Source organism: Heterodontus francisci, chromosome 13, assembly GCF_036365525.1.
Source record: "Heterodontus francisci isolate sHetFra1 chromosome 13, sHetFra1.hap1, whole genome shotgun sequence".
In the NCBI taxonomy this organism is placed as follows: domain Eukaryota; kingdom Metazoa; phylum Chordata; class Chondrichthyes; order Heterodontiformes; family Heterodontidae; genus Heterodontus; species Heterodontus francisci.
The window spans coordinates 7,554,179-7,573,335 of NC_090383.1; the positions used below are offsets into that span (position 1 = coordinate 7,554,179).

The 19,157-nt window shown below is 45.2% G+C and overlaps 1 protein-coding gene across 3 annotated transcripts in view; it reads right to left on the reverse strand.

The window, feature by feature from the left end:
* ism1 (isthmin 1) overlaps positions 1–19,157 on the reverse strand; it is an 88,893-nt gene that overhangs the window by 28,947 nt on the left and 40,789 nt on the right. For all 3 annotated transcript variants that reach the window (XM_068045725.1, XM_068045723.1, XM_068045726.1), the window contains one exon: positions 4,643–4,894. In XM_068045725.1, coding sequence (XP_067901826.1) covers positions 4,643–4,894 — 252 coding nt within the window. The remainder of the gene's footprint in view (positions 1–4,642; positions 4,895–19,157) is intronic.

Sequence of the window (19,157 nt, forward strand, 5' to 3'; positions counted from 1 at the left end):
GTTTGACAAGGGAGTAGAACAGTCAGACTGGACAACTGGCCTATGAATAGTTCTAAGTATAAACAACTGATAATAGACAGAATCGAACAATGGGGATGTTGGCTGAATATGTTTGAAGGCTGGTATGTCTCTAGGGAACTGTGAAACTGATCAGGGAAACAGAACAGAATGAGGTAATCAATCTTTCAAACAATCCTTCGCATGCTATAAAGGCATGAAAAGGGTGGGCTTCTCTCCATGGTTTGAACAAAGAACTCGACATACTATTAGGAACCTTGTATTAAAAGGGAACATCTATAGGATAGTCAGGCTTTGTCGATAGTGAATCCCAGATTCACTTTTGAAAAACAGTATAAAGATTCAGAAGGGCTCCAGGTGCAGTAGATGGTGGAAAGAAAATCCTGAGGGTAGATCCATGCTGACTTCGGTCAATACTCTAGAGTAGTTCAGAGAGACTTCAAGAACAAGCAAGGCACCAAGAAGAAAAGAGAACGAGCTGTTTGCGTATGCCAGCCCTCCTGCCCGACCTGGAGCAGTATCCACTACTTGTTATGGTCGTATGTTTTTGCTATAACTAGTGTGTAATATCCCGTCTTAACTCCGATTAAACTCAACATATTCACCATATTGGTTGCAGTCGATTCTGCTCAATTGAAATCTCACCAACAGGTATTTACTCACAGATATCAGTGAGGTGGGTGTGCCAGCTACTCACTCCAGAGTTTGGTGTGATGTTTGTCACACTCTGATCCTGTTTCTCAGCTCCCGTCAAGACCACCTCATTCCACCGACCCCAGTTTAAGAACCACTGTCCTGAAAGACTGGTGATTTTTTATATTTAAAGAGGATCTTTGAAACAACGTAGCGTCTAAAGCACAAAAGAGACGCTAAACATAGACATGACAGACATGCTCACAGATCTCTTCTTCTTCTTTGGCCTCCTTGTCTCGAGAGACAATGGATACGCGCCTGGAGGTGGTCAGTGGTTTGTGAAGCAGCGCCTGGAGTGGCTATAAAGGCCAATTCTAGAGTGGCAGACTCTTCCACAGGCGCTGCAGATAAAATTGGTTGTCGGGGCTGTTACACAGTTGGCTCTTCCCTTGTGCTTCTCTCTTTTTTCCTGCCAACTGCTAAATCTCTTCGACTCGCCACACTTTAGCCCCGCCTTTATGGCTGTCTGCCAGCTCTGGCGATCACTGGCAACTGACTCCCACGACTTGTGATCAACGTCACAGGACTTCATGTCGCATTTGCAGACGTTTTTAAAGCGGAGACATGGATGGCCGGTGGGTCTGATACCAGTGGCGAGCTCGCTGTACAATGTGTCTTTGGGGATCCTGCCATCTTCCATGCGGCTCACATGGCCAAGCCATCTCAAGCGCCACTGACTCAGTAGTGTGTATAAGGTGGGGATGTTTGCCGCCTCGATGACTTCTGTGTTGGAGATACGGTCCTGCCACCTGATGCCAAGGATTCTCTGGAGGCAGCGAAGATGGAATGAATTGAGACGTCACTCTTGGCTGACATATGTTGTCCAGGCCTCGCTGCCGTAGAGCAAGGTACTGAGGACACAGGCTTGATACACTCTGACTTTTGTGTTCCGTGTCAGTGCGCCATTTTCCCACACTCTCTTGGCCAGTCTGGACATAGCAATGGAAGCCTTTCCCATGCGCTTGTTGATTTCTGCATCGAGAGACAGCTTACAGGTGATAGTTGAGCCTAGGTAGGTGAACTCATGAACCACTTCCAGAGTGTGGTCACCGATATTGATGGATGGAGCATTTCTGATGTCCTGTCCCATAATGTTCGTTTTCTTGAGGCTGATGGTTAGGCCAAATTTGTTGCAGGCAGCCGCAATCCTGTCGATGAGTCTCTGCAGACACTCTTCAGTGTGAGATGTTAATGCAGCATCGTCAGCAAAGAGGAGTTCCCTTATGAGGACTTTCCATAATTTGGTCTTCGCTCTTAGACGGGCAAGGTTGAACAACCTGCCATCTGATCTTGTGTGGAGGAATTTTCCTTCTTCTGAAGACTTGAATGCATGTGAGAGCAGCAGGGAGAAGAAGATCCCAAACAGTGTAGGTGCGAGAACACAGCTCTGTTTCACACCACTCAGGATAGGAAAGGGATCTGATGAGGCATCGCTATGCTGAATTGTGCCCTTCATATTGTCATGGAATGAGGTGATGATACTTAGTAGCTTTGGTGGACATCCAATCTTTTCTAGTAGTCTGAAGAGACCATGTCTGCTGACGAGGTCAAAGGCTTTGGTGAGATCAATGAAAGCAACGTAGAGGGGCATCTGTTGTTCACGGCATTTCTCCTGTAGCTGGCGAAGGGAGAACAGCATGTCAATGGTGGATCTCTCTGCTCGAAAGCCACACTGTGCCTCAGAGTAGACACGCTCAGCCAGCTTCTGGAGCCTGTTTAAAGTGACTCGAGTGAAGACTTTCCCCACTATGCTGAGCAGGGAGATTCCACGGTAGTTGTTGCAGTCACCGCGGTCACCCTTGTTCTTATAGAGGGTGATGATATTGGCATCGCGCATGTCCTGTGGTACTGCTCCCTTGTCCCAGCACAGGCAAAGCAATTCATAGAGTGCTGAGAGTATGGCAGGCTTGGCACTCTTGATTATTTCAGGGGTAATGCCGTCCTTCCCAGGGGATTTTCTCAAGTGTTGTACAATCATTACCACAATAAATCCTTCTTTAGGGCAATTCATGAGCAGTTCCCATGATTGGCCTTTTAACATTTGGCTATTAGGGAGCTTTATTTTAGTTTCCATAGCATACCAAGGAGCAGCATTCTAAAATGATGGTGGGTTAGTGGACAGGGCCAGACTTGAAAAGGCCACTTAGCGAATGAGTTTAATCAAGTGCAGCCATGCATTCAATTGGATCCCTTACAGCAACATCTGCATCTGTGCTTGGCTAGCCACTCTGTAGAGTGGAAGCAACTGTTTATCATTTAAATCCTATTAATTCTTTAAATAAGCTAAATATAATATAAACCTAAATCTCTGAATGCTTGCTAAGCCATTGCAGGCAGCTTTTTAATTAAGAAATACAAAGCTGGGTGCATTTGCCATTGCGTAGCCAGTATAACATTTCACAAGAGATAATTGGCAGCCTCAAAAACTCATGAGCTTATGTTTGTTTATGTTTAGAGATACAGCACTGAAACAGGCCCTTCGGCCCACCGAGTCTGTGTCGACCATCAACCACCCATTTATACTAATCCTACACTAATCCCATATTCCTACCACATCCCCACCTGTCCCTATATTCCCCTACCACCTACCTATACTAGGGGCAATTTATAATGGCCAATTTACCTACCAACCTGCAAGTCATTTGGCCGTGGGAGGAAACCAGAGCACCCGAAGAAAACCCACGCAGACACATGTTTACATCTTTTAAAAAAAAAATACAGTTTGGTCAATTTTCTGCTTTGTACTATTTTCGCACAATGTTTTAGCATGCTTGTTAATCGAACTAGTTCATGTTACCCAAGTTGATTGCTTTCTTAACTTAATGCACACACTGCATTAACCAGCACACTATAAATCCTGCTAAATTTCATCTAGCCAATAATTTGAGTGAGGAATAAGATGGCTTTAAGGCAATGTTCCCCTGTTTTCCACCCGTCTTTTTTCTCTGCGAAAATCGGCGATTGCACCATCAGCCATGGCTCAATGACCAGCATTCTCACCTTGGAATTAGAAGGGTGTGGGTTCAAATCCTGCTCCAGAAGCTTCAGCACAAAAATCTGGGCTGACACTCCAGTGCAGTACTGAGGGAGAGCAGCCCTGACAGAGATGCTGTCTTTCAGATGAGACGCAGAACTGAGTTCTGATGAAAGGTCCCTGCCGTGGGACTTTAACTCTGCTTCTCTCTCCGCAGATCCTGCTGAGTATTTCCAGCACTTCTTGTTTTTATTTCAGATTTCCAGCATCTGCAGTATTTTGCTTTTATTATATTGTTGAGCTGAGGCCCCAGTTGCTCTCGCAGCTGGATGTAAAAGATCCTGTGGCATTATTTTGAAGATGAGCAAGCGAGTTATCCCTCACGGCCTGGCCAATATTTAACCCTTAATCAGTATCACTAAAAAACAAATTATCTGGTCATTATCACATTGCTGTTTGTGGGAGCTTGCTGTGCACAAATTAGCTGCTGTGTTTCCTACATTACAACAGTGACTACACTTTAGAAAAGCACTTCATCGGCTGTTCAGCGCTTTGGAATGTCTGGTCATTGTGAAAGGTGCTATATAAATACAAGACTTTCCTTTTCTAAAATGGAAAAACCAAAATATGGCCCAGCACCTTAGAACGAAAACACCAAAGCTGACAAAAAAGAAGCAATAATGCAAAATTGAACAATGACTCACTTGTTTCCCCTCCCTCAAAACAAAATTAGACTGACGATTGTCGGAGATAAAATTAAATTAGTTCCATTTTGGCTCAAACTCCAATTTCATGACCAGTTGACAGTTCACCGTTCCACATGAATGGTGGCGACAACTATTGCTGTGTGTCCTTGTGAAACATAACACTATCTACTAACACTTATTTTGAATGCTGATAGATTAAGCTGTTGTTCGCGCACTGGCTTTAGAAGATTCAACACCTTTAGTACTATACCTGTATGTTGGGATTTTGTCCATTGATATCCACTTTGGACAGGTCAGGGAAGTTCTCCAGATCCAAGAGGAATGTCCTGGGACCATCTCTCTGAAAGGGTGTACGGTCATCCTCCTGTCGAGTCTGGGGCTTTGGAAAAGTTCGGCGCTCAGTTTGGGAACGAGAAGAATCACCCTTCCCATCATACCCCCTCACTGAATCAGCAGTCCGAGCAGAACTGGCGGACGAGGATTTCCCCATATTAACGCTGTCCTGCAAATTGAATAAAATCAGGGCAATTCATATCGAGCAAAATAAATTAAGAAAGATACTGTACTATCAATTCCTAGATTATGTAAAGAGCGTACTGCCTGTTAGGTGGATGGATACAGATTCAATAGTAGCCTTTGAAAGGGAATTGGATACATGCCTGAAGGAGAAAGAAAATTGCAGGGGATATGGGGATAGCGGGGGGGACCGACTGACTGAATTGCTCTTTGAGAGAGCTGGTGCAGACTCAATGGGCTGATTGGCCTCCTTCTGCACTGCTCTGATTCTATTTACTAGATAATGTAAGAAAATTGGGCAGTGGTGCAGCAAGGAATTTTATTTTTTGAACTACACATTAGAGATCTCAATCTCAGTTGGATGAGCAGGGCCACTGGTGAAAATCCACAAGGTACAGTGCAAGTTGTATGGGAAGAAAATAAATAAGTAAAGACTCCGAAGATTACGTGCAGCTGGCATTCAATGAGTATATTATTAATAGATAGCTGGCAGTAAGTTGCCAGGGAATGGTTCAATCACAAAGCATCAGCTTTAAGTAGGTTATGAAAATCAGCAGAAACACACGATTCAATTACTGCCATAACTCACTGTTAGAAATTTGTTATTCGTTATGATGTATAGTGTTTTTTTAAGATAAAAAATAATGTTTTTTAAAACTCTACTTAGTGCTAAACAGCAAACGACCATAACAAGAGCCAAACGCTTATAATATTGTGGCTGATGAAAGGCTTTTGTAGATGATAAAGACCTGAAGGAACAGTATGTAACTGGCATATCTCTGGCATCGGGTATCAGGGAACACATTATACACTGATTATTATTAGCTTAAATATCACAGTGGATAAATGGCATCTTGTTAAGCAAATAATTAATCTTGAACATAACACTGTATCGTATTGTAATGAATTGAAATATATATATGTGTAGACATGCACAGTAGATCTGGCTCAGAGGATAAGCTGAACTGTGATACTTTTAAGTGTGATCACAAAGTCTGACAGGTCACAAGTGCGATAGGAAGCAAATGTGACATTTATAGCAAGTGGGTGCTATAGAGAGATAGTGAGAGAGATACAACACCAACTTGTATTTATCTAGCATCTTTAATGTAATAAAATTTCTCAAGGCGCTTCACAGGAACATTATCAAGCAAAAGATGGCACAAGCCTCAGTTTTTTTTTATTTGTTCATGGGATGTGGGCGTCGCTGGCTAAGCCAGCACTTATTGTCCATCCCTAATTGCCCTCGAGAAGGTGGGTGGTGAGCCGCCTTCTTGAATCGCTGCAGTCCATGTGGTGTAAGTACACCCACAGTGCTGTTAGGAAGGGAGTTCCAGGGTTTTGACACAGCAACAGTAAACGAATGGCAATATAGTTCCAAGTCAGGATGGTGTGTGGCTTGGAGGTGAACTTGCAGGTGGTGGTGTTCCCATGCATCTGCTGCCCTTGTCCTACTAGGTGGTAGAGGTCGTGGGTTTGGAAGGTGCTGTAGAAGGAGCCTGCGTTGCTGCAGTGGATCTTGTAGATGGTACACACTGCTGCCACTGTGTGTTGGTGGTGGAGGGAGTGAATGTTTGTGGATGGTGTGCCAATCAAGTGGGCTGCTTTATCCTGGATGGTGTTGAGTTGCTTGAGTGTTGTTGGAGCTGCACCCATCCAGGCAAATGGAGAGTCTTCCATCACACTCCTGACATTTGCTTTGTAGAGGGTGGACAGGCATTCAGGAGACAGGAGGTGGGTTATTGGCCTCAGAATTCCTAATGTCTGACCTGCAGTTGCAGCCACAGTATTTATGCGGCTGATCCAGTTCAGTTTCTGATCAATGGTAACCCCCAGGATGTTGATAGTGGGGGATTCAGCGATGGTAATGTCATTGAACATTAAGGGAGTTGGTTAGATTCTCTCTTGTTGGAGATGGTCATTCCCTGGCACTTGTGTGGCACAAATGTTACTTGCCACTTATCAGCCCAAGCCTGGATGGTGCCAGGCCTTGCTGCACCTAACACAGACTGCTTCATTAGGAGGTGTTAGGGCAGGTGACCAAACACTTTGCCAAAGAGAAAGGTTATAAGGAACGTCTTGAAGGAGGAAAGCGAGGTAAAGAGAGGTTTATGGGGGGAAATTTCAGAGCTTAGGACCCAGGCAGCTGAAGGCACAGCCACCAATGTTGGAGTGATTAAAATCAGTGATGCGCAAGAGGTCAGAATTGGGGGAGTGCAGATATCTCGGAGGGTTGTATAGGTTATAGGGTTATAATTACTTTCCATTACACTTCCAAAATGTGCAACCAATCAGATCCTGTCAGATACTCACTGGGTTAAAATCAGTCCCACATGGCCACGCACCATCATTGGCTACTTCATCCAAATGGCCACATGTCAGCCTAGTGATTGGATGTCAGCAGGTTATTTGACCATGAAAGACATTTCAGCCAAGTCCGATCCTTCTCATTTGACATCTGCAGCCTGCCCAATGTCAAGAAAGTATCACTTGATGAAGAGTAAGGACCCTCCCTTATTCCTCCCTGTCTAGACCAAGAGTACTCAAGCTAATATCTGTCTGCTGCAACTGAAATCAGCTAACTCAACACTGAATGTAGATCACGCTGACAACCTGCCTCGTGGGTACAGTTTAGCTCCCTACTGAGCAATAACTATATGAACTGAGCCATTGAGATCTCTGGAGATACACTAGTCCTTAAATAACAGACAGACCCATCCACCTAGGCTTTCAGCTTTGTCTTATAATCATACGATCCTGGGATGAATTACTTGCTGGTGCTGTGTTGCTCACGGGTGCAGTCTCCAGCAGGCAAATACTCTCTGATACATGACTAGATAGAAGAACTACCGACAAACTCTTTTTTTTTTACGGTGAGTGCTGGATATCAATGGGCCACACTTGCTAGAAAATTGGATCCAAGTTTACACAAAATCTGCATTCCAAAAGTTAATTTCTAAAACAACCAGAGAAGTGAGATACATGACTGGTAATTATGTAATTAAAAAACAACTGTTCTGTATTTTATCAGACTTGCCCCAACCATTTAACACTTTAAAACACATTCCTTTGGGATTTTTTTTTGTGTTGCTGAACATTAAGTTTGAATTTCCAAGAGACGTGGGTCAGCGGTTCAGACTTTTGTTATTGTTCTCCGTGTTCTGGGGTTTGCAGTATAGATTACAACAAAGTTCCTTCTGCCACTGCCTCAAACCACAGCAGCAACCAATGGTAAATTAGCAACTCTGTGCAATGCAGCCTCTTAAACAATGCACAGAAAGTGCATTCGGTTTGCCAACAACTTAATTAGCTGCAGATGATCAGAAAAGCAGCAAACGATGCCTACATTTTCAAATCATGTCCAGCTTTAACTTTGCACACTTGAAAAGAGGCAATCGATTTCTGTACAGGTATTTCTGTACATGTGTTTACGTACACAAACACATACATTTCTGCGTAATGTTCCATGTTTTCTGAAATACATAGCTTAAAACTATGCCCAACATACAACATAGACACTTAATCACTTGTATAAAATTAATTTCTCTGCTATTTAGATGAGAAGTTTATCTAGACAGAGTAGATAGAGAGAAATTGTTCCCATTGGCGGAAGGGTCGAGAACCCGAGGACACAGATTTAAGGTGATTGGCAAAAGAACAAGAGGCGACACGAGGAAAAACTCTTCTTGTGCAGTGAGTGGTTAGGATCTGGAATGCACTGCCTGAGAGTGTGGTGAAGGCAAATTCAACTGTAGCTTTCAATAGGGAATTGGATGAGCACCTAAAGAGAAAAAAAAATTCAGAGCTATGGGGGAAGGGTGGCGGAGTGGGACTAGCTAAATTGCTCTTGCAGAGAACTGGCATGGGCTTGACAAGCCAAATGGTCTCCTTTTGTGCTGTAAGCATTCTATCATTCTAAGAGGAGAAATTGAGTAGAGTGGCCTATACTCTCTGGAGTTTAGAAGAATGAGAGATGATCTCATTGAAATATATAGGTTTCTGAGAGGGCTTGACAGGGTGGATGCTGTGAAGCTGTTGCCCCTGGCCGGAGAGTCTAGAATTAGAAGACATAGTTTCAGGCTGAGGGGTTGGCCATTTGGGACTGAGGTGAGGAGAAATTTCTTCACTCAGAGGGTTGTGAATCTTTGGAATTCTCTGCCCCAGAGGGCTGTTGATGCTCAATTGTTGAGTAAATTCAAGACGGAGATCAATAGATTTTTGGACTTTAAGGGAATCGAGGAATGGGTAGGAAAGTGGAGTTGAGGTCAAACATCAGTCATGACTTTACTGAATGGCGGAGCAGGCTCAAGGGAATGTATGGCTTACTTCTGCTCCTAGTTCTTATGTTCTTGTTTTAATGGTGGCACTAACCTGTAAAATTCAATAGATGAATCCCTCTAATAAAACAGAAGACAGCTCTTTAGACTGACCACATGAAGCATACTAACTCATGTCCTAATCTGACTCGGTATAATTTCCACACACATATCCTTAAAGACTTGAACTTTCTTCTGCCTTTGTTCACCCGGTCACAATCCTCATCAAGGTGACTCTATAATCAGCCAATTAAAAATGCATGAGACAGACAGTGAATCCTGACTGTTGTACCTCCCCGAGCCTTAATTACTTTGTCTGTACTCAGTGCCTCATCCACTCCTGTAGATTCCTCTCTTCGAACATGCAGGTTTACGTGCTGCTGTTATGTGTCAAGTATAAAGAAATGAGACCACTAACATACTCCCAAAGGTGGGTAGAAGAAAAACTTGCATTTATATAGTGCCTTTCACAACCTCAGGATGTCCCAAAGTGCTTTAACGTCAATGAGGTACTTTTTGAAATGTAGTCACTGTAATGTAGGAAAAACAGCAACCAAGTTGTGCACAGCAAGCTCCCACAATCACCAGACAAATCTGTTTTGTGATGTTGATTGAGGGATAAGTATTGATCAGGACACCAGGGAGAATTCCCCAGCCCTCCTTTGAAATAGTAGAATGGGATCTTTTGCCTGAAAGGGAAGGTAGGACCTCAGTGTAACCTCACATCTGAACGACAGCGCCTCTGATTGGTGCCATTATATCTGGTCTGGGACTACTCAGTGCTGATACTGGGTATCTGAAATGGGAAGTGTTCTATTTCCCAGCATTAACATCATATTTATAATGGAGCTGCTGGAAATCTGAAACATTAACAGAAAACGTGGGAAACAGTAGGACTGGCAGCATCAATGGAAAGGACAAAAGTGAATTTCTCGGCTATAGGCCCTTTCTCAGAACAGCTGTGTGCCTATTTAACAAAACCCTATGTCTTTCCCTTTGCAAACTTCCCCAGCTGCACTCTCTTTACCTGCCCAGTGGAAGTCTGGCAAACTCTTTTCACATCTCTGATCTCATGTCGCTCTGTGAACCAGTTGCTGGGACAGGAGGTGAGATAACCTCTGGCCTCAATGCTGCTCTTTAAACCAGCTGGTGCGACATGCATCTGCCTAAGGCAAATAATGTGCTACATTCCTCATCCCCCTCCCCAGTAATGCAGGTTTCCACTCATAACTGGCTGAGAGAACTTCTAAAACTTATTACACCACTGATCAAAATAACAATTTCTTACTGAGATCAATAACAATTCCACTTATACATTAATAAAATCAATAAATCTTTTTGCCTGCAATCTATCTAGAGTTTTCCGAAATGAAGGAGGATAGTTGGAGTCTGGACCCTTTGTCATTTCAAGATTAGAGGTGTAGTTTTATCTCTGGATCATGGAAACTTATAGCACAGAAGGAGGCCATTCAGCCTGTCATTGCCTGTGCTTGCTCTTAGAAAGAGCAGTCGTGTTTAGTCCCACATCCCTGTTTTTTATCCATAACCTTGTTAGTTCTTCATCCTCAGGTACCTGTCCAATTCCCTTTTAAAATTATTTATGGGATCATCCATGTGTAAAGTTAAAGAAAAGCCTTTTAGTAAACGGTCAATGGCTTTTAGTGACTGTTTATTAAAAGGGATTATTCTTTAACTTTGTGCACAGAGGAAAATAAATCTCAAGTCTCCTTCTGTTGAAGTTTTACAGTTTCCTCTGTTCGAGGTTCATTTTGACCTTGTGAAAAGAGATGTACAGAAACACATGATACTGACCACAGCAGAGGAGATTCCATTGGCCATGAACTACTGCTCTATCTGTATTTGTCTTAAAGACTCAAAGAAGAGAGTGACACCACGTACAGGCGGGACACAGGTTGAGGCCAACACCTTCTCACTAGGCTAACTCACTCTCTGCTGTGCCGCTCCAGAGGTTAGGCACTTCGCCAAGGGGAGGCGAAAATTTGGACGACAGTCATTAAACTCCTTCCAATCTTTCTTGATACAACCACAGACTTAGAAACTGGCGTAGAGAGGGAGCTGAATGGACAGAAATTCACAAAAACATTATGGGGGATGTGGGATAGATTTATACGCTAATTGTAATTAAATTAGAAATGACTTAACAAAGAGTGCACTTACAATCTCACTACAGATTACAAAAAGGAACTTTCCCCTTATGATATTAAGTCCCATGATTTCTCTCTCTATTTGGATGTGCTTTCAGAATCCCTCACCGCTTTAGTGTTCTATCCAGGCTATAGCTCTGGTCACGTGTCTCAACCAAGGGAATTCCTTCTGACAGTGTAAGGTTATATTATTAGCTAAAATGTTCCATGTCTAAAAAATTTTAGGCAACTGGAAGATGGGAGAGCGAGCTGGCCGAGTCCTAAAGGGCATAGCTGCTAGACTGGGTCTGCGGCAGGTGGTGAGGGAACCAACACGAGGGAAAAACATACTTGACCTCGTCCTCACCAATCTGCCTGCCGCAGATGCTTCTCTCCATGACAGTATCGGTAGGAGTGACCAATGCACAGTTCTTGTGGAGATGAAGTCCCGCCTTCACATTGAGGATACCCTCCATCGTGTTGTGTGGCACTATCACCGTGCTAAATGGGATAGATTTCGAACAGATCTAGCAATGCAAAACTGGGCATCCATGAGGTGCTGTGGGCCATCAGCAGCAGCAGAATTGTACTCAGCCACAATATGTAACCTCATGGCCCGGCATATCCCCCACTCTACCATTACCATCAAGCCAGGAGACCAACCCTGGTTCAATGAAGAGTGCCGGAGGGCATGCCAGGAGCAGCACTAGGCATACCTCAAAATGAGGTGTCAGCCTGGTGAAGCTACAACACAGGACTATCTGCATGCCAAACTGCGTAAGCAGCATGCGATAGACAGAACTAAGTGACGGATCAGATCTAAGCTCTGCAGTCCTGTCACATCCAGCCATGAATGGTGGTGGACAATTAAACAACTAACTGGAGGAGGTGGCTCCACAAATATCCCCATCCTCAATGATGGGGGAGCCCAGCACATCAGTGCGAAAGATAAGGCTGAAACATTTGCAGCAATCTTCAGCCAGAAGTGCCTAGTTGATGATCCATGTCGGCCTCCTCCCGAAGTCCCCAGCATCACAGAAGCCAGACTTCAGCCAATTCGATTCACTCCATGTAATATCAAGAAATGACTGAAGGCACTGGATAATGCAAAGGCTATGGGCCCTGACAATATTCCAGCAATAGTACTGAAGACCTGTGCTCTGGAACTTGCCGAGCCCATAGCCAAGCTGTTCCAGTACAGCTACAACACTGGCATCTACCCTGCAATGTGGAAAATTGCCCAGGTATGTCCTGTACACAAAAAGCAGGACAAGTCCAACCCAGCCAATTACTGCCCCATCAGTAAAGTGATGGAAGGTGTCATCAACAGTGCCATCAAGTGGCACTTGCTTAGCAATAACCTGCTCAGTGACGCTCAGTTTGGGTTCCGCCAGGGCCACTCAGCTCCTGAACTCATTACAGCCTTGGTTCAAACATGGACAAAAGAGCTGAACTCAAGAGGTGAGGTGAGAGTGACTGCCCTGGACATCAACGCAGCATTTGACCGAGTATGGCATCAAGGAGCCCTAGCAAAACTGGAGTCAATGGGAATCAGGGGGAAAACTCTCCACTGGCTGGAGTCATACCTAGCACAAAGGAAGATGGTTGTGGTTGGAAGTCAATCAGCTCAGCCCCAGGACATCATTGCAGGAGTTCCTCAGGGTAGTGTCCGATGCCCAACCATCTTTAGCTGCTTCATCAATGACCTTCCTTCAATCATAAGGTCAGAAGTGGGGATGTTCGCTGATGGTTGCACAATGTTCAGCACCATTCGTGACTCCTCAGATATTGAAGCAGTCCGTGTAGAAATGCAGCAAGATCTGTACAATATCCAGGCTTGGGCTGACAAGTGGCAAGTAACATTCGTGCCACACAAGTGCCAGGCAATGACCATCTACAACAAGAGAGAATCTAACCATCTCCCCTTGACATTCAACGGCATTACCATCGCTGAATCCCCCTCTATCAACATCCTGGGGGCTACCTGACCAGAAACTTAACTGAAGTAGCCATATAAATACCGTGGCTACAAGAGCAGGTCAGAGGCTAGGAATCCTGAGGCGAGTAACTCACCTCGTGACTCCCCAAAGCCTGTCCACCATCTACAAGGCACAAGTCAAGAGTGTGATGGAATACTCTCCACTTGCCTGGATGGGTGCAGCTCCAACAACACTCAAGAAGCTCGACACCATCCAGGACAAAGCAGCCCACTTGATTGGCACCCCAGCTACAAACATTCACTCCCTCCACCACCGACGCACAGTGGCAGCAGTGTGTACCATCTACAAGATGCATTGCAGCAACGCACCAAGGCTCCTTAGACAGCACCTTCCCAACCCACGACCTCTACCAACTAGAAGGACAAGGGCAGCAAATGCATGGGAACACCACCACCTGCAAGTTCCCCTTCAAGTCACACACCATCCTGACGTGGAACTATATCACCGTTCCTTCACTGTTGCTGGGTCAAAATCCTGGAACTCTCTTCTTAACAGCACTGTGGGTGTACCTACCCCACATGGACTGCAGCGGTTCAAGAAGGCAGCTCACCACCACCTTCTCAAGGGCAATTAGGGATAGGCAATAAATGCTGGCCTGGCCAGCGACGCCCACATCCCATGAATGAATTTAAAAAAAAGATGGGAGACATTGAATTAGTCCAAACATTCAGCTGGTCACCTGTTTGAAACAATTTTTTGGGGGGGAGAAAAAAGCAATTCCAGGAAGTTCAATCTGTTTCTAAAGAGCTCAGGCTATGTCTATTTGTCATGTCTATTTGCAACGGTACAGCTTTAGTCATAAAGTCATAGAGTCGTACAGCATAGAAACAGGCCCTTCGGCCCACCGTGTCCATGCCAACCATAATGCCTATCTATACTAATCCCACCTGCCTGCATTAATTCCATATTCCTCTATGCCTTGCTCATTCAAGTACCTGTCCAGATGCCTCTTATATGTTGCTACTGTTCCTGCCTCCACCATCTCCTCAGGCAGCTCATTCCAGATACCCACTATTCTTTGTGTGGAACATTTACCCCTTTGATCCCCTTTAAACCTCCTCCCTCTCACCTTAAATCTATGCCCTTTAGTTTAAGTCACCCCTACCATGGGAAACAGACTCTGGCTATCTACCCTATCTATGCCTCTCATAATTTTATATACCTCTATCATGTCCCCTCTCAGCCTCCTTCGCTCCAGGGAAAACAGACCCAGCCTATCCAATCTCTATAACTCAAGCCCTCCAAACCAGGCAACATCCTTGTGAATCTTTTCTGCATCCTCTCCAGCTTAATCGCATCTTTCCTGTCGTGCGGTGACCAGAACTGCACACAGTACTCCAAATGCGGCCTAACCAACGTTGTGTACAACTGTAACACGACGTCCCAACTCTTGCACTCAATGCCTCGGCAGATGAAGGCAAGCATGCCATATGCCTTCTTCACCACCATGTCTACCTGTGTTGCCACTTTCAGGGAACTATGTACTTGCACCCCAAGGTCTCTCTGCTCAACAACACTCCCCAGGGCCCTGCCATTCACTGTATATGTCCTGCCCTGGTTTAACTTCCCAAAATGCAGCACTTCACTTGTCTGCATTCAATTCCACTTGCCAATACTTGCCCACTTTCCCAGTTGATCTATATCCTGTTGTAACCTTAGACAACCTTCTTCACTGTCTGCTATACCACCAATTTTGGTGTCATCTGCAAACTTACTCATCATGCCCCTTACATTCACATCCAAGTCATTAATATATATGACAAACAACAGAGGGCCCAGCACCAATCCCTGTGGCACACCACTGGTCACCGGCCTCCAATCTGAAAAACAGCCCTCCACTACCACCCTCTGCCTCCTATCACCAAGCCAATTTTGTATCCAATTTGCTAGCTCACCCTGGATTCCATGTGTTTGAACCTTCTGGACCAGCCTACCATGAGGGACCTTGTCAAAGGCCTTGCTAAAGTCCATGTAGACAACTTCCATCGCCCTGACCTCGTCAATCCTCTTGATCACCTCCTCGAAAAACTCAATCAAATTTGTGAGACATGATTTCCCACGCACAAAGCCATGCTGACTGTCCCTAATCAGACCATGTCTTTCCAAGTGCATATAAATCCTATATCTCAGAGTCCCTTCCAATAACTTTCCCACCACTGATGTAAGGCTCACCGGCCTGTAGTTCCCTGGCTTATCCTTGCTGCCCTTCTTAAATAAAGGCACAACATTAGCTATCCTCCAGTCTTCCGGTACCTCACCCGTGGCTAACGATAATACTAATATCTCTGCCACGGCCCCAGCAATCTCCTCCCTTGCTTCCCATAGCATCCTAGGATACACCTGATCAGGCCCTGGGGATTTATCCACCTTAATGCGTTTCAAAACCTCCAACACCTCCTCCTTTGTAATGTTGATATGCTCCAGGATATCGCTGTTCCCTCCCTTGAACTCACTAGCTTCCATGACCTTCTCCACAGTAAATACGGATGAGAAATATTCATTTAAGACCTCGCCCATTTCCCGTGGCTCCACACATAGATTGCCACACTGATCCTTAAGGGGACTTACTATCTCCCTAGCTACCCTTTTACTCTTAATATACTTATAGAATCTTTTAGGATTCTCCTTTATCTTATCTGCCAGGGAAATCTCATGGCCCCGTTTCGCCCTCCTAATTTCCTTCTTAAGTGTAGTCTTACATCCCCTATACTCCTCGAGGGACTCGCTCGATCCCAGCTGCCTAAACCTGACATATGCCTCCTTCTTTGTCCTGACCAGACCCTCAATATCCCTCAATATCAGCCAAAGTTCCCTAAACTTGCCAGCCTTGCCCTTCCATCTAACAGGAACATGCCAGCCCTGAACTCTTCCTATCTCACTTTTAAAAGCCTCCCACTTGCCAGACGTCCCTTTACCTGTAAACAGCCTCTCCCATTCAACTTTTGAGAGTTCCTGTCTGATCATCGAAATTAACCTTCCCCCAATTTAGGACTTCAACCTGAGGACCAGTCCTATCCTTTTCCATAACTATCTTGAAACTAATAGTCTTCTGGTCCCAAAGTGCTCCCCCACGGACACATCAACCACCTGCCCATCCTCATTTCCTAAGGAGGAGGTCGAGTGTAGCCCCTTCTCTAGTAGGGCCATCCACATACTGCTTCAGAAAACTATCCTGGACACACTTAACAAATTCTTCCCCATCTGATCCCTTAGCACTAAGGCAGTCCCAGTCAATATTAGGGAAGTTAAAATCACCTACTATTACAACCCTATAATTCCTACACCTATTTGTGATTTCCCTACATATATGCTCCTCCACTTCCCTCTGACTATTGGGGGGCCTATAGTATAATCCCATCAAAGTGATCACCCCTTTCTTATTTCTAAGTTCTACTCATATGGCCTCGCTGGACATTCCCCCGGGATATCCTCTCTAAGTACTGCCGTGATGTCCTCCCTAATCAATAGTGCAACTCCCCCTCCTCTCTTACCTCCACCTCTGTCACGCCAGAAGGATCGGTACCCCGGAACATTGAGCTGCCAGTCCTGCCCATCCCTCAACCACGTTTCCGTAATAGCTATAATATCACAATCCCTTGTACCGATCCATGCTCTGAGTTCATCTGCCTTACCTGTAAGGCTTCTTGCATTAAAGTAAATGCAGTTTAGCCTATCAGACCTTCCATACTCCCTGTCCTGCCCCTGTCCGGCCTGCCTACTGGACTTGCTTGCTTTAACCTCTACATTTGCCTCAACTATCTCATCGGAGAGACTACTACTTTGGGTCTCACCCCCCTGCAAGACTAGTTTAGTGCTAGCAAACCTCAAAGAACAAAGAACAGTACAGCACAGGAACAGGCCATTCGGCCCTCCAAGCCTGCGCCGATCTTGATGCCTGCCTAAACTAACACCTTCTGCACATCCGGGGCCCATATCCCTCTATTCCCTTCCTATTCATGTATTTGTCAAGATGTCTCTTAAACGTCGCTATCGTATCTGCTTCCACCACCTCCCCCGGCAGCAAGTTCCAGGCACTCACCACCCTCTGTGTAAAAAACTTGCCTCGCACATCCCCTCTAAACTTATCCCCTCTCACCTTGAACCTATGTCCCCTAGTAACTGACTCTTCCACCCTGGGAAAAAGCTTCTGACTATCCACTCTGTCCATGCCGCTCATAACTTTGTAAACCTCTATCATGTCACCCCTCCACCTCCGTTGTTCCAGTGAAAACAATCCGAGTTTTTCCAACCTCTCCTCATAGCTAATGCCCTCCAGACCAGGCAACATCCTGGTAAACCTCCTCTGTACCCTCTCCAAAGCCTCCATGACCTTCTGGTAGTGTGGCGACCAGAATTGCACACAATATTCTAAATGTGGCCTAACTAAGGTTCTGTACAGCTGCAACATAACTTGCCAATTTTTATACTCTATGCCCCGACCGATGAAGGCAAGCATGCCCTTTGCCTTCTTGACTACCATATTCAACTGCGTTGCCACTTTCAGTGACCTGTGGACCTGTACGCCCAGATCTCTCTGCCTGTCAATACTCCTAAGGGTTCTGCCATTTACTGTATACCTCCCACCTGCATTAGACCTTCCAAAATGCATTACCTCACATTTGTCCGGATTAAACTCCATCTGCCATTTCTCTGCCCAAGTCTCCAACCGATCTATATCCTGCTGTATCCTCTGACAATCCTCATCATTATCCGCAACTCCACCAACCTTTGTGTCGTCCGCAAACTTACTAATCAGACCAGCTACATTTTCCTCCAAATCATTTATATATACTACAAACAGCAAAGGTCCCAGCACTGATCCCTGCGGAACACCACTAGTCACAGCCCTCCATTCAGAAAAACACCCATCCACTGATACCCTCTGTCTTCTATGACCGAGCCAGTTCTGTATCCATCTTGCTAGCTCACCTCTGATCCCGTGTGACTTTACCTTTAGTACCAGTCTGCCATGTGGGACCTTGTCAAAGGCAAGGGACCTCCCTGCAAGGATATTGGTCCCCTTCCAGTTTAGATGCAACCCGTCCTTCTTGTACAGGTTACCTCTGCACCAGAAGAGATCCCAATGATCCAAGTAGCTGAAGCCCTTCCGCCTACACCAGCTCTTCAGCCACGTATTCATTTGCCTTATCCTCCTATTCCTACCCTCACTAGCACGTGGCACAGGGAGTAATCCTGAGATTACAACTCTAGGGGTCCTGCTTTTTAACCTTCTGCCTAACTCCCTATATTCACTTTGCAGGACCTCATCTCTCTTCCTGCCTATGTCGTTAGTACCAATATGAACCACGACCTCTGGCTGCTCACCCTCCCCTTTCAGAATGTCCTGCAGCCACTCCGAGACATCCTTGACCCTAGCACCAGGGAGGCAACTTACCATCCTGGAGTCTCGTTTGTGGCCACAGAAATGCCTATCTGCACCCCTTACGATAGCTTTCTCCACAGCTCTCGTCATACATTGCTGCTGAAGACGACAGAAGCAGCATGACATTTGAACTCGAGTTCATTCAATGGACCCTACAAGCTCCACTTGTCACAAAACTCATTTAGAAGTCTTCGGTCAACTTGGTCTGTTCAAGGACATGCCATTAGATTCCTTTTAGAACCAATGCTTAATTTAACTCTATTCCATGGATGTTTCCACTTGTAAATGTGACCATATTAGGGGCTATAAATATAAGCAAAAAGTCACTGAGAAATCCAGTCGGGAATTCAGGAAAAACCTCTTTACCGAGAAAGTGGGGAGAATACGGTTCTTACTGCTACAAACA